General features: G+C 42.1%; 1 protein-coding gene across 3 annotated transcripts in view; it reads right to left on the bottom strand.

Moving 5' to 3' along the window:
* itsn1 (intersectin 1 (SH3 domain protein)) overlaps window positions 1-15641 on the bottom strand; it is a 79763-nt gene extending 64122 nt beyond the window's left edge. For all 3 annotated transcript variants that reach the window (XM_042334719.1, XM_042334720.1, XM_042334721.1), the window contains exons 1-9: window positions 15575-15641; window positions 14603-14695; window positions 12378-12441; window positions 11168-11325; window positions 10562-10732; window positions 9306-9411; window positions 4428-4537; window positions 2974-3037; window positions 1011-1148 (exon numbers count right to left, since the gene is read on the bottom strand). In XM_042334719.1, coding sequence (XP_042190653.1) covers window positions 1011-1148; window positions 2974-3037; window positions 4428-4537; window positions 9306-9411; window positions 10562-10732; window positions 11168-11325; window positions 12378-12441; window positions 14603-14695; window positions 15575-15602 — 932 coding nt within the window. In that variant the 5' untranslated portion in view covers window positions 15603-15641. The remainder of the gene's footprint in view (window positions 1-1010; window positions 1149-2973; window positions 3038-4427; window positions 4538-9305; window positions 9412-10561; window positions 10733-11167; window positions 11326-12377; window positions 12442-14602; window positions 14696-15574) is intronic.
* Between the last annotated feature and the right edge of the window lie 328 nt (window positions 15642-15969).

Raw genomic sequence — 15969 nt, forward strand, 5'->3', positions numbered from 1 at the left:
ACCAAAGGATGTGGAAATCTGGAACTCTCTTCCCCCAAAAGGCTGTGGATTCTGGATCTATTCACGCTTTCAAAACTGAAGTGGATAGATTTTTGTTAGGTCAGGGTATCAAAGGATATGGGGCAAAAGCGGGTAATTGGAGTTGAGGTATAGATCAACCATGATATAGAATGGCGGAACAGGCTTGAGGGGCTGAATGGCCTCCTCCTGTTCCTACGAGGTACCCAGAGAGTCCTCAAACTGGGGAAGGCATTGAGGCTGGAAAAAAAAATCATGTTAAGAAATTGTATGAGAGATGCAATACTCACAAAATTAGGAGCTCATAGAATTTCAAGAAAGGTTGTTTGCAATGAGATGAATTGTAGAGCCACAGAGTTCAATTTACAAAACCAGGGACTCATCTTGTTCTATTAAATCATGTATGTGAGTGAGTGTGCAAATGTTCTTCATTGTTTCGGAAATACATTTTTAAAACCTTAACCATGACATGAGCAGCACAACATTGACACGGGACTGAATTCCCCCGCTGGTGTCCTGGCCAACCATCGCCCAAATAAATTGGATATTATTATTATAATTCACTTCACACCTGTGTGTGGGGCATTGTGAAGCGGAAATTGGCTGCTGCGTTCGCCCACACAACACAGTCACTGCACTTTACACATCGATCCTGTGAAATGTTTTGGGACCATGCAAGTTGCTGTACCAAATGTAAGGATGATTTTTACAACAACAACTTGCATTTATTCACATAGCGCCCTTTGCACGGGGTAGCGTCCTGGCGTGCTTCACAGAATCTGACCCCGAGCCACGGGGGAGATGACCGTAAGCACGATCAAAAAGGAAAGATCTTTAGGTGGGATTTCAAATTGGGGAGGGAGGAATGGAAGGCGGAGGGATTGAGGGAGGAAGTTCCAGAGCTTCAGGGCGTAATGGCTGAAAGGACTATATATTTTACTTCTTTTTATATTTTACTTATATATTTTTAAAAAGCTTCCTTTCCCTCTCACCTGAATGTCGGTGGAATTAGTTCTCGACTCAGCCCAGGAGGCAAAGGCTGTCCTGACATAGCCATATCGATTAGGTGCATAGCCAGGATGAATTCCTCTGCTGTCAGTTTCCCATCTTGATCTATGTCAGAAAGGTTCCTGTAAATTCATATAAAATACCATTTGCAGGATTGTCAACATAACACTGCTGGGGAAAGGGGCGAGAGAAGCAATGAGCTTACATCACCCGTTCAATGACTCAATAAGTTCCATTGAAGCAGAACATCGCCATTAAAAAGCTGTTTTGCCCGCTTCCCCACCCTTCATGGGAGAGATGAAAAAAGTCTTCCTTAAAACCTCTTTCCCCCCCACCACCCCTAGCAGCCAGGTGTCTTGACACATGCACAAACCCTTCACTTTGAGTATTCAAAGCACTCGCAGAAATTTCTGTGTGGCTGAAATGCAATGTGCACTCTCTTCCTGGAAGAACACACCCTAATTCTGGGGTATGAGTTGCAGGTTAGCGAGGCTTCGGGACTCCCGAACACTTGTTGGGGTAACTGCTGGAGGTTAACCTGCTAAAACCCCAAAGCTTGGTATTGAAAGCACTGCCTGACCATCTTCCTATGGCTTGTCCAGCTAGGATCACCATACCCATTAAGAGGCTTGCAGGAAATGAATGGGACGAATCTCTGCTCAGTGTAGTTTGTCATGAGCACTACCCTGGGGTGGTTCAAACATATTTGACTGATCTACCAAGACCACCACAGAGCATTGACTCGAGTCTTACATTCTGTTGCAAAGTACATCACCTTGCAACCGGGTCAGTATGGGAAAGGTGTCAACGCAAAATAATGCATTGTTATCTTACTGAATTGCATTGGTCACCCAGATTTCCTCCAATAACAAATTACACTTGTATAGCGCCCCTCACGTCAGAAAGACGACACGGGCACTGGACAATCAGGAGTTTTTAGACTCGAGCTGGGAGGTGGGGTCAGGAGGGGTGGAGGGCAGGTGGGTGGGGGTTTGGAGGGTGGCTGAAGGCACGGTCAAACAGGGAGTTCTGTATCATAGAATCATAGAATTTTACAGCACAGGTCATTCAGCCCATCGTGTCTGTGCCGGCTCTTTGAAAAGTGCTATCCAATTCAATCCCACTCCCCCGCACTCCCCCCCTAGACCTGCAAACTTTTCCTCCCCAAATAATTATCTACTTCTCTCTCAAAAGTTGTTATTGAATCGGCTTTCAGGCAATGCATTCCAGATCCAAAAAACTCGCTGTATGAAAAAATTTCTCCTCACCTCCCCTCTGTTTCTTTTAACAACTATTTTAAATCGGTGCCCTCAGGTTACCGACCCACCCACCAGTGGAAATAATTTCTCCATCCCATTGAATCCCCTCATAATTTTGAAAACTCCTATTAAGGAGAATAATCCTAGCGTGTCTAGCCTCTCCTGATAACTGAAGTCCCTCATTCCTGGTAAATCTATCTCCTTTGCACCCTCTCCAATGCCTTGACATCCTTTATAAAGTGTGGTGCCCAGACCTGAACATAGTTTCTAGCTAAGGCCTGACCAGTGTTTTATCAAGATCTTTAGATGGAACTTGAAGGAGGTAAGAGAGGGGGTGAGGCGGAGGGATTGTGGGGTAGAGTTCCAGAGTTTGGGGGCAGAGATGCTGAATACTCCAATGAATTATTCACGCAGTTCACTGATCACTCCTACCCAGCAGTTCTACCATCACCCAGGCACTATAAACCAAATCAAGACACACTTTGTTCAAATCTCAAGACGCATTCCTGCCAGATTTTAGTTAACAAGATGGTTAACCAAAGTTAGTTGTCCCAGGTTATTTATTAGTATCAAATAAAAAAACAACATTTATATAGCTCCCGTCAAATATGGTAACATCTCAGACTGCCTTATAGGAAGGCAAGGGAGAGGGTCATAGGCATGTTGGAAGAGATAGGATTTGACTCACCATATAGAGGCTAATTGAGACTGTGGTAAACTTGATTGCATTAGGATAGTTCTTGCCTGAGGACCTGAAACAGACATTTTTAAATTCATATTTATTCCATTTTCAAAAATGCAATGCAGCAGAGCATTTTTTTTTACATATTCAAGTGATGGAGGCATCCCCTCCAGCCCCTAGGAATTCCCCAGAAGTAAATTAATCTTCCATAATAATAATACTACTACTACTAATAATAAAGGTAATGGTGATTTCTTTGGAAGTCACCAAGTGGTCACTGTTTAGGCAATTTTTACAGAATTTTAGGCAAATTTTACGGAATATTGTTGATAATTAAAGACATTGTATGATTATTAATTATTAGGTTCCTGCTTTCATATTATTTTAATCATTCTAAGGTTTGAAACAAATACATGAAGAATTGCTTTTTTCATCTGTAGAAATCTGTTTTTGACGTCTATGGACTTGGAATAAAAGCGTCCCTTTGAGTTCAGTCCGCACCGGTCATAATTCCTTTAAAAAAAAAGGCCCTGTAATGGGGCATTTTGAATTCTCGTTTAGAATATAAAATTCTATAAAATCCCTGGGGTTTCTAATCTCTTTGAAAACTATTGAAGATTAATGCAGGTTCCCCAAAACAAATAGGCGAGACTCAATAATAATAATAATAATCCTTGCATTTGATATAGCGCTTTTCACATCGGGAGGACGTCCCAAAACGCTTCACAAAATATACTGTAAAATGAATTGACTGTATATTTGTGGGCGAATGCGGCAGCCAATTGCGCACAGCAATGTCCCACAAACAGCCGTAGATTGAAAATGACCAATTTATTATTGGTTTTGGAGGGATTATTATTAGGCTCTGTGTGGAGTAAGGAAACTTGCCCAAGGTTTCGCCCTCTGCCTGGAATTGAACTCAGGTCTCTCGCTTGCAAAGCGAGTGGTCTAACCACTGAGCTACAGGACTCCACAATATTCTTTCAGGGGAATCTTACTAAGCGTCAGCTGCTATTTGGCAGCCATGGATTACAGAGTGAATTATGTTAAACGACTAAAATAATAATCCTTGCATTTGACATAGCTCTTGATCACGTCTTCGTGACATCTCAAAGCGCTTCAAGAATTGACTGTATATTTTGTGCATGAAACGCGGCAGCCAATTGCGCATAGCAGTGTCCACAAACAGTCGTGGAATGAGTGAGCAAATAGTTTTTTATGAAGAAACTAACTACCTCTGGAAAAGCGATCCACTAATCGACTAACAACCGGGTTCCTACTTACTGCTAGGTAAACAGTAGCCCGTGAAGTAAGGAAACTTGCCCAACGTTTCGCCCTGCTGGGAATCGAACCCAGTTCGACAAAAATACAAGAAGTGGTAGAAACAGAGAAACAAGAATGGGAATTAAATAATTTGAGAACTCAAGGAACACAGAGCACTGGCAGGCAGATCTTCTTACCTGTTAAATGTCCGCTCATAGTTTTATCGTGGCTGTTGAATAGTTGTCGGTATTTCAACCTGGACGATTGTGGGACAGCCCATTCGACACTAGTCGTCAAGGGTGGAGCACTGAAGCACACAAAAATGGAAAATTAACCATGGCTTCATTTTATCCAAATACAGTCATACAAATCTTTCGTTCTCCCTGCATCCATACTATACAGAAATCAAAATTCACTGTACCATCTCATACTCTGAATTACTTTCTCTAAGGACTAAGATTGTGGAACAGAATAATCGTTGCATTTGAATCCTCCCCCTCAGCTCCCGTTAACCCTGCAAGCCAAGCCCTAACGGACAGGGTGATCCTAGCTGGACAAGCAGCGGGAAATCTTGCCAGGCAGTGGTATCAATGGCAAGCTATGCGGTTTTAGCTGGTTAGACTCCAGAAGTTAGCCCAATGCACACTCTGAGGTCTCCAAGCCTTGGCTCATGCCAACCTGCACCTAATACTTTCTGGAATTAGGTAAGCGGTGTGTGTTCCCTCCGGGGGGAAAACTACATAATCCGTTCCAACAATTTATCTCTGGAAGTTCCATGTTAGATGGGATGCTTAGAATTCTCAACTTGGTTTGGATATTCTAAACCACCCAAAAGATAAAACGGTGGAGATATTCACCACATAAAAACCTTTTACAATTTTGTATACCTCTACTTGGTCCCCTCTCAACCTTTGCTGCTCCAATGAAAACAAACTCAACTTCTCCAATCTCTCCTCAGAACATCATCATAACTCCTTCATCCCTGGTATCATTCTCATAAATCACCTCAGCTCCTCTTCCAAGGCCTTAACATTCTTCCTAAAGTCAGGTACCTAAACTGAACACAGAACCGGTTGCCACCATTAACTGCTTTACTTTTGAAGACCATACCCCTCGGTGTAAAGTCCAGGATACCATTAGCTTTTTCACAGCCTTTTCCACTTGTACTGCCACATTCAAGGACTTATACACCTGCAATCCCAAGCCCCCTTTTCTCCTCTACCACATTTCCCCCACAAAATATACAGTCAATTCACTTTACAAAGTATATTCTGTGAAGTCCTTTGAGATGTCTAAAATGCAATTATTATTATTATTATTTAATATATACTCCCTACCTTTGTACTTCAGAACTCATCAAGATCTTTCCTCATACTGAAAATACAATACTGTATGTTCGTTCCTTTACTCTGAATAAATGTTCACTTCTAGGAACTGTTCCTAGTGTGTTTATCTATGAACGCAACAAGAGATTGTCTGCCTTGTAACTTAAGTTGTGCTGGTCTAATCTTAACCTGCCAGACTGACAGATGTGAATGAATATAACGTAACATGTTGGAGCCGAAGTAGGCAATTCGGCCCTTCGAGCCTGCCCCGTCATTCAATCATGGCTGATCTTCTAATCTAACTCCAGCTAATACCATAACCCTGCCTTATCTCCATATCCCTTAATCCCTTTTGCAATAAGAAATATATTCTGTGAAGCGCTTTGGGACGTCTAAGACGTGAAAAGCGCTATATCAAATGCAAGGATTATTATTATATATATCTATCTCAGTCTTGAAATATGTTCAAGGACTGAGCGTCAACAGCCCTTTGGGGTAGTGAGTTCCATACATTCACCACCCTTTGAGTGAAGAAGTTTTTCCTCAACTCAGTGCGAAAGGGCTGCCTCTGATTTTAAGGTTGTGACCCCTGGTTTTAGTTTCTCCAACCAGGGGAAACAATCTCCCACTATCTACTCTGTCATGCCCTTTGATGATCTTATAGGTTTCTATAAGATCCCCTCTAATTCTTCTATATTCCAGAGAATATAAACTCAAATTGGTCAGCCATTCCTCGTAACTCATCCCCTTCATCCCTGGTACTATCTAGTAAATCTACGCTGCACCCCCTCCAAGGCAAGTACATCCTTCCTTAAATAACGAGACCAAAACTGCACACAGTATTCCAGGTGTGGTCTCACCAGAGCCCTATACAGTTGCAGCAAGACTTCCCTACTCTTATACTCTAATCCTTTCATAATGAATGCTAACATACCGTTTGCCTTCCTAATTGCTGCTGCACCTGCAGACTAACTTTCTGTGATTGGTGTACAAGGACACCCAAGTCCCTCTGGACGCTAACACATTCCAATCTCTCCCCTTCTAAAAAATAACCCTCTCTACTGTTTTTGCTACTGAGGTGGATGACTTCGCACTTCCCTACATTATACTTCATCTGCCACCTACCTGCCCAATCACCTAACCTATCTATGTCGCGCTGCATTTTTTTAATGTCATCCTCTGTGTTGACACTTCCTCCTAGTTTTGTGTCATCCGTGAATTTAGATATATTAACTTTGATGTCCTCTTCTAGATTATTGATGTGGATGGTAAATAGCTGAGACTCAAGGACTGATCCTTGTGGCACTCCACTAGTCACATCCCACCAATCTGAAAAGGACCCGTTTATCCCCACTCTTTGTTTCCTACCCGTTAACCATTCCCCAATCCACATTAATATGCTCCCCCCAATTCTGTGGGCCCCTATCTTTTGGACTAACCTTTTCTGCGGCATCGTATTGAATGCCTTCTGGAAGTCCAAATAGACTACATCCACTGATACACCCTTATCTAGTTTACTCAAAATATCCTCAAAAAATTCTATGAGATTAGTCAAATATAACTTCCCTTTTGTAAAACCATGTTGACTTGGCCTAATTATATTGAACTCCCCTAAATACCGCACTACCACATCCTTAATCAACGATTCTAAAATGTTTCCTGTCACTGATGTTAGACTAACTGGCCTATAGTTTCCCATCTTTTCCTTTTCACCTTTTTTAAATAGTGGTGTGACATTTGCGATCTTCCAATCCATGGGGACTGTTCCAGAATCTGAGGAATTTTGGAAGATCAGGCACAAGGCCTCCACTATCTCATAAGCTACCTCTTTTAAAACCCTGGGATGCAAGCCATCCGGACCAGGGGATTTGTCACTTTTTAGTGCTAACAGTTTCCCGAGCACCAATTCTCTACTAATGAAAATTTCCCTAAGTTGCTCCCTGTCCTTATCCCCTTGGTGCATCCCTATTGTTGGCAGACTTGTGTGTCTTCTAGGGTGAAGACAGATGCCATGTCTTTATCCCCCATTACAACTTCTCTCGTCTCTGACTGAAGTGGACCTACATTTACCCTCATTAGGCTATTCCTCTTGATGTATTTGTAAAAACTTTTACAATCTGACTTAATGACTAGCTTACCCTCATACTCCTTTTTCTCGCTCTTAATGAGATTCCTTTGTTTTTTTTTGCTGGTTTCTAAAACTTTCCCAATCTTCAGATTTGCTGCTTTTCGTGGCAGTTTTATACGCTTTTTCCTTTAATTTGATGCTTTTCCTAACTGTTCTAGTTAGCCACGGATGAATTGCTTTCCCTCTGGCACTCTTATTCCACAAGGGAATATGCGACCGCTGAGAATTATGCACTACATCCTTAAATATTTGCCACAGTTGGTCTACATTTTTACCTCTTAATCTTATTCTCCAGTCTATTTTACCTAAATCTTTCCTCATACCTACAAAATTAGCCCTATTTCAATTCTGAATACTTGCCTCGGATTTAACTCTATCCCTCTCTAACTTAATGCAGAATTCAATCATATTGTCATCACTCTGCCCTGGAGGAGTCTTAATACCTACGCTGCCGACTAGCCATTTTGTTACACAAAACGAGGTCTAGGATGGCCTGTCCCCTAGTTGGTTCCACATTGCTGCTCTAGAGAGTTATCTCTCATACACTCAATGAACTCTTATTTTAACCTACTTTTGCCGATTTGGTTTTCCCAATCTATGTGGAGATTGAAATCACCCACTATTATCGCTTTACCTTTCCTACATGTTCCACCAATTTCCTGATTAATACCTTGTGCTATATTGTGATCACTGTTTGGGGGTCTATAAACCACTCCCATTAATATTTTCTGCCCCTTATTATTTTTTTTATTTCCACCCATATCGTCTCTACCTCCTGGTCATCGGATTTCAGATCCTTCCTCTCCACTGCTTTCATTTCATCGCTAAATTAACAGGGCTCCCCCACCACCTCATTTCCCACAGTGCCTATCTTTCCTGTAAACTGAGAACCCTGGAATATTTAACTCCCACCTTAGATCTCCTTGTAACCATGTTGCAGTGATGGCTACCAGATCGTACCCATATGTGTCTACCTGTGCTTTTAATTCATTAGTTTTATTCCGAATGCTTCGCGCATTCAGATATAACATTTTTAATTTCCTACCATTTCCTCTACTCTCTGATTCCTGACCTGCTTTACCAAGCTTCTTACCCCTAGTTAACATATTCCTATTATCTGGCTTGCTATTCTGCACTGTCATCTTTATTTTTTCTAATGCTAACTTATGGTTTCTCTTACCTATCTATCCCCCCCACCCCCTTTAATAGTTTAAATTCCTATTTACCTCCCTATTAATTCGTTTAGCTAGGACATTTGTCCCAGCCAGATTTAAATGCAGCCCATTTCTCTGAAAGAGCTCTCTTTTCCCCCCAATACTCGTGCCAATGGCCCATAAAAAGAAACCCCTTAGTTCCGCAGCACTCTTTTAGCCATGCGTTCAAGTCCTTAATTAGTCATACCACTCACTTAATATGTCATACCACCCAACCAGAGTCAACGTGGTCCTTGGATTTTAATAGAAGTTGCTGGGAATCGAACCCAGGTCTCGTGATTGCAAAGCGAGTGCTCTAATCACTGAGCTAAGGACTCCACTCAATAAAAGTCACTCTTTAGTGGTTTTGTACCTGAAGCAATCTGTGCCAGTGTAAATGAGGCAAAATCAATTACATCAATCACTCACTTTGCATTTCCCATGTCAAATGACTGTGCCTTTTGCATTTTTGTTGCATTTGCTTGAGTGGCTGATGCAGAGCGACTAAAGGAAGAACTCTTTGGCAAAGTGGCTCCTGTTTTAAGGAAAAAACATAACTTTTCAAGTTACTCAGTTTATTTCTTTTCACTGCGAAGAGTGAAACTAAAAGTTAAGCAGCCACTTATTTAAACATTATCTAAACTTCAATTGTGTACAAAAATTATGGAGAGCAAAGTTATTTTGCTGCTTTAATATAATCCAATTTGTCTGTTTCAAATCAACAAAGGATATTATTAGCTCTAATAACAACAACTTGCATTTATATAGCGCCCTTCCCGAAGGACAAACAGGAGGCTGAAGCCAGCCAGCGGAGGCAGCGGCCGGTGGCGTAGATGGGGAAGCAGATCGGACAGGTAGGGAGGTGTTAGGGTATGAAGGGATTTGAATTTTTCATGGATTGAAGTGACCAATTTATTATTATTTTTCTTGAAGGATTACTATCAGGAGTGTGGGGTAAGGAAACTTGCCCAGCGTTTCGCCCTGCCGGGAATCAAACCCAGGGCTCTCGCTTGCGAGGCAAGTGCTCTAACCACTGAGCTATAGGACTCTGTCTACAATAGTATAGGGCCTTTCATGTCAGGAGGACGCCCCAAAGACTAGTAATCTCATGCTAATGCATGCAATTTTGCGCACAATTAATTTTTTTTCAAGCAGTGTTTTTACATGGGTAGTTACTCTTCTGCAGTGGTGGGGTTGGGGGAGGGGTTGGGGGAGTTTAGAGAAGGAGGTAAACACAGACATAGACAAAGTCATAGAAAGAGAAAGACTGGAAGACAAAAAAAGACATCGTACGAGAGAGAAAAATAAACGTTAAAGAATAAAGGAAGGAGAGAGAAGGGCGAGCACAGTGCAGGAAACTTCCTGAAGGAACTAATAATAACAATAATCGTGCATTTGATATTTTCCGAGCGAAACGCGGCAGCCAATTGCGCACAGCTGCGTCCCACAAACAGTGGTGGATTGAGTGACCAAATTATTATGATTTTTTAAAACTTTTCTGTACTAATCTTCAATTAGTATTTTGCATTTATGTCTAATGATTCCGACTGTCTACTGATCTGTAATGGGGGCGTGGGGGGGGGGGTCAATCCAAATTAGTGCAAATAATCATCTCGTCATTTTAACGTCCATATTATTTATTCTCTACCACAGTGAATATTTCCAGTGTAATGGAATAAACTTACCTGGATGAGCAAAGGCTGGTAGTGGCTGTATCATAGCAGGTGTTCCATTGGGTAGTGAGGGCACTCCAGCTGTAGGTACAGAAGACACCAATGGTGGCGACATTCCCACGACTGGCATTGGCCCCATTGGCACAGGTGGTACACCTCCCATTGTCGCAACACTTCCAATACCTTGAGCAAATTAAAAACCGCAGGTAAGAATGGACTAGCTTTATATATCTGTCCCATACACCTGTAGTGCCTTGAGAATCCTGAACTCAAAATGAAACTGTACATATGATCCCACTTTGGATCAGGCTATCTTATCGCTGATTACACAGACAACTGTGAATCGAGTGACCAAATTATTATCTTTATTTTTAAGAGATTATTGCCACCAGAAAAGCGATCCGCCAATCAACCAACAACAGGGTTTGTGCTTACTGCTAGGTATGCAGTGGTGTGTGGAGTAAGGAAACTTGCATAAAGTTTCGCCCTGCCTGGGAATCGAAGCCAGGTTCTCTCGCTTGCGACGCGAGTTCTCTAACCAACATGCTAAAGGACTCCACATTATGAACGGCTGGTGTAAGAGATATGGTTTGTTAAATAAAAACATCGGACACTAACCAAATCCTGCTGGAGGCAGTGCTGCTGGTGCTTGTACCATGATGGGAGGCAGTGCAGAGGGAAGCTGGTGACCCTGCAGTTTCAGTTTGATTAGTTTCATAGCTATAGAGAATTCCAGCTGGTCCATCTTCCCATCATTGTTCAGATCAGCCATGGCCCTTATTTGGAAGAAAAATACACAAAATAGATATTTATTGTCAATTTAAATTGCAACTCCACAAAGTACAAGACAAGTTCTGATGAAGATGGCCCTGCCTGCAGCTCATTTGATCTCACCCATTCATCTTATCATCAACAACAATAAATTACATTTGTGTAGCGCCTTTCACGTTGGAAGGACGTCCCAAGGTGATGGATAGTCAAGGGTTTGCACCCAAGCTGGAGGTTAGGATCAGCAGAGGTGGATGGGCAGGGGGTAACGGGGTTAGGAGGGTGTCCGATGAGGAGAAAAATCAATTCATTTATATTTCATTCAGTTCAGCCTGTGATGCAGACATTAGATTTCTCAAGAGAAAATGTATTCTCCGCAATATGCAAGTTTCTTTTAGACAGAACAAAACTGAAACTCAATCAGATCCAGCCAATTATCTACCGAATAATTAACGCAAGTAACAGTGAAAACAAAAAATCCTTGTTTTTGATATAGCATGGCGGGATGAGTTCTTAAAGTATTTCACAGAATGTAAGTGGGGTGACCGTGTATCTTGTAGGCGAACATGGCAAGCAATTTACACTCAGCAATAAAACAATTTACAAACAGCCACAAAATCAATAATTAATTATACCTGAGGGTTTGTTGAACAGAACAATGGGAGAAACTTCCTTCTCTTTTTGAACATGTCGTGGGATCTTTAAACGTCCAGCTGAACTGGACCTCGAGTTAACATTCCAGCCAAAGGACCATGCCTTTGGTCACCCTCCTACTCCTCCCTTCCCGCCCTCCACCAGCTCGGATGCAGATCCCTGACTGTCCAGCCTTGGGACGTCCTCCTGATGTGAAAGCCTCTGTACAAATGTAATTTGTTGTTGTGAGTGTTCAAAGTCCCTACAAGGAGTTTGAACCCACAAACTGACGTCTCGAGAGATGAAAATGCTACAACTGAGCCGGGTGAACACACCCAGTTGCCTTTGCAAAGGATAATGCCTCGGACTGCTTGACAAAGACAGGGTTGGATGCCAAGTCATCCCAATTGACAAATTTTAAACTTACCATATCTGTGCAAGAATCGGTGGAGGTAATCCAGACTGAAGAAAGAAATTTCGGGCCATGTCACCTGGATTTAAAAAAAAAGTAGATCTGATAAAGCACCCACATCTACAGCGAGTGCAATGTAACCAGGCACACTTGAGTGTTCCAACTATACCATAGTTATTTATCAAATCAAGAACTGTAGTATTATTAAAAATGTCCCATACACACATTTTCTATTTGCTCCCTCTTACCTCTCTGACCTCCTAACCCCACATCAGCCCATCCACTCCCTCCACTCGGCGGACACCGGCCTGCTTCAGGTTCCCCGCACTTTCCGCCCCACCATTGGCGGTCGGCATTCAGCATCTCTCTGCCCCCACTCTGGAACTGTATCCCGCAATCCCTCCGCCTCCCCTCTCTTGCCTCCTTCAAGTCCCACCTAAAGACCTCACTCTTCAAACGTGCCTTCGGCCACCCTCCCACCCCAACCCCCATTGCCTTCCACCCCTCCTGATCTCAACTCCCAGCTCAGGTCCCAAAACCCGATTGTCCAGTGCCCTGGGCGTCTTTCCGATGTGAAGGGCTCTGTACAAGTGTAATTTGTTGTTGTTATACCCAATTCATCAATGAAAAAGGAAAACAACAAATTCAGTCCACTGCCACTTAACCCAAACCCCCTTGATCAAGTCTGCGAGGCATGACCTATTGCTGCTAAATCTAAATTCCGACGTGAAAGGCGCTATACAAATGTAATCTTGTTGTTGTATATAGGTTTCAAGGTGAAGATTATGACGCGTTAAGTACCACATGAATAAAACAATGTATGCTCCAAAGTCCTGGTTTCAGTGCTGCTTTATGAGATATTGGTGTAAAGCATTGTAATACTGCACAGTAATAATAATCCTTACATTTGATATAGCACCTCATCACGTCTTCAAAACGCTTCAAAGCGCTTCACAGAATATCCTGTAAAGTGAATTGACTGTGGATTTTGTGGGCGAAATAATTGCTGTCTTTTCCACGTCTGTTTAAAAACAAAGATAATTGCAATCCATTTTCTGACCTGACTGAGCCCAATCACTGGGGTTTGGGGTCGGGTGGGAAAAGGGACATCCTGCAGCAGTCAATAACTGTTGACCTCCTCTTTTAGGTTTTTGGTGGTAACAACAACAACAACAAGATTCCATTTATAGAGCGCCTTTCACGTCGGGAGGACGCTATGGTAGGTATATAACAAGTTGTATTCTGCCCGCTTGCTCTTTGCACGAGCATTGATAACATCCTACATTTTGTTCCAACTGTGCACAGTATTAAGCAAAAATGTTCAGGCACACATCTTACACTTTTGAATAAAGAGAGAAGATTTGTTACCCGAGGTCACTCCAGTGTTTACAAAGCTTCTAAAAGTATTACGCAGAACATTACTTATTTCCTCTCCCATCTCCTAAAGATCCTGGGATGTATCCTGTCTGCCTGGCCCATTTGTACTGAAGAAATTCAACTTTTTTTGAGTTTCATGTGCTCCAGTTATAGCTGCTTCATTTAAAGATTTTGGAGCTAAAATAAATGCATCCAGAGTGACCAGTGTTTGTGAAAAATCCATTTAACACAGTTGAAAAATTGACACTTTATTCGGGTGAAGTGCAGAAGGAAAAAAAAGGGATTTCTTTTTTCAGACTGGGTGGTGGAGTCGGGTAGAAAGCAGAGGAGTTTCCCACACTCGTAAAATCAACTCAAGCTTCAGCACTGAGGTTTCATCACAATAACACCTGAAATAGCACCTTATCACCTCGCTGAGACCCCTCAAAGCGCTTGACAGATATACTGTAAAGTGAATTGACTGCGTATTTTGTGGACGAAACGTGATAGCCAGTTGCGCACAGCAGCGTCCCAAACAGCCGTATTTGGGATTTATTTGGGACTGTTGGTCTCAACTCCTCCTCTTTTCGAATAGCGCAGTGGGATCTTTAACATCCACCTGAGCAGGTAGACGTGACCTCGGTTTAACATCTCATCCAAAAGACGGGCTAAGTACAAGCTAGTTAATGAATTCCATGTTCCTCACTGCAAATTTCTTGAAGATAAATGGAGAGGAACAGCAGAGAAACTCTAGATCATCACCAGGTACTGGTAAGTCAGATACATTTCTCACTATGAAATTATCAACAGAAAATAGAGAGAGAAAAAGAGAGGGGGGGAGGGAAGAGATCATCGAACTCCACAAGTTTTATTTTTCTTCTCACCAGTAATCAGCCCTCCAGCCGGCTTAATGCTAAGAAATTGCTGGTCATGTTTTGCTCTTTCTTCCACCGTAATGGCACAGATATCCATGCCGCCTGCATTAAACAAAAACAACCACAAGTTCATTTACATCAACAACAACCATTTGCATTTGTATAGCGCCCTTCACTCGGGATAGCGTCACGGATGGCTTCGTCAACAACAACCACAAAATTACATCTGTAAAGTACCTTTCATGTTGGGAGAATGTCCCAAGGCTCCAAACAGTCAGGACCCGAGCATTGGGGTGGTGGATCAGGATGAGGGAGGGCAGAGGGGGTATGAAGTATGAGGGCGGTTGAAGGCATGGTCGAAAAACAGTTGTGCCTTGAAGGAGGCAAGAGAGGGAGCGAGGCGAAGGAATTGTGCGATGGAGTTTCAAAGAGTGGGTGTGAAGAGGCTGAAAGCTTGACCGCCTATGTTAACATAAATGAGCACATTTTAAGTATGTCCTCAAATAGCTTATCAATTGGCTGCAATTAAGCTGTGGATAATAATATTCAATAAATTGTCTGCGGTGAGCACAAACCGTCGTGAATACAAATCAACACAATCTCACCCCTTTATATATATATATATGAAAATAACTTTTTATATTGAAATGAACCAGGAATAACAGGAAGTCGAAGGCCATTGTGGTCGATCTGACTAATCCAAAAATAAAAATACAAAATACACACTCAGCTATTTTCTTAGCGCTGAAATTGTGTTTTTTTTCCCCCGAACGCAAAAAGATCAAATGAGAAATCGGACTGTGTGCCGAAAAAAACAACACATTCTCAGAATGTGTGAGAAAGTACGCGAGAGCAAAAAGATAATGCGATACAGTATAGAGAGAGAGAGAGAGGAGGGACAAAGTGAAAGAAGGAGAGAGAGAGAGAGAAAAAAGTTATGAGCAACTCCATATAATTTATGATGTTGCACAAAGTACTTACCCCCAAAAGCTGTTGGAAACTGAGCCATGGTTCCTTTAATTTTAGCTAGCCAGCAGATGCCTGCAATAGATTAGGAGTCATTAGCTGACTACACATATCCTGGAGCTTACACCATTATATAATAGTCACCATCTAATACTGGATGGAATGTCACACGTCCTGATGAAATGTCAGATAGTACCGCAATTCTTTTTATCTGCCAATGCTAAAATTCAAGTGCTACTCATTAAATAAATTGCAATATTGATTTTCATTTGTAATGCAGCACATTTCAAAATGGAATAGATTTTTTTTAAAAAGCTGGTGTAAAGTACAGTTTTTGCCTCCAACTTCTGGAAACGTTGGCCCTGGTTTAGGATTAAAATTTGTGGCGCACGTGAAAATTCACCACATCG

The sequence above is a fragment of the Callorhinchus milii genome, unplaced genomic scaffold (assembly GCF_018977255.1).
Source record: "Callorhinchus milii isolate IMCB2004 unplaced genomic scaffold, IMCB_Cmil_1.0 Scaffold4, whole genome shotgun sequence".
Classification (NCBI taxonomy): domain Eukaryota; kingdom Metazoa; phylum Chordata; class Chondrichthyes; order Chimaeriformes; family Callorhinchidae; genus Callorhinchus; species Callorhinchus milii.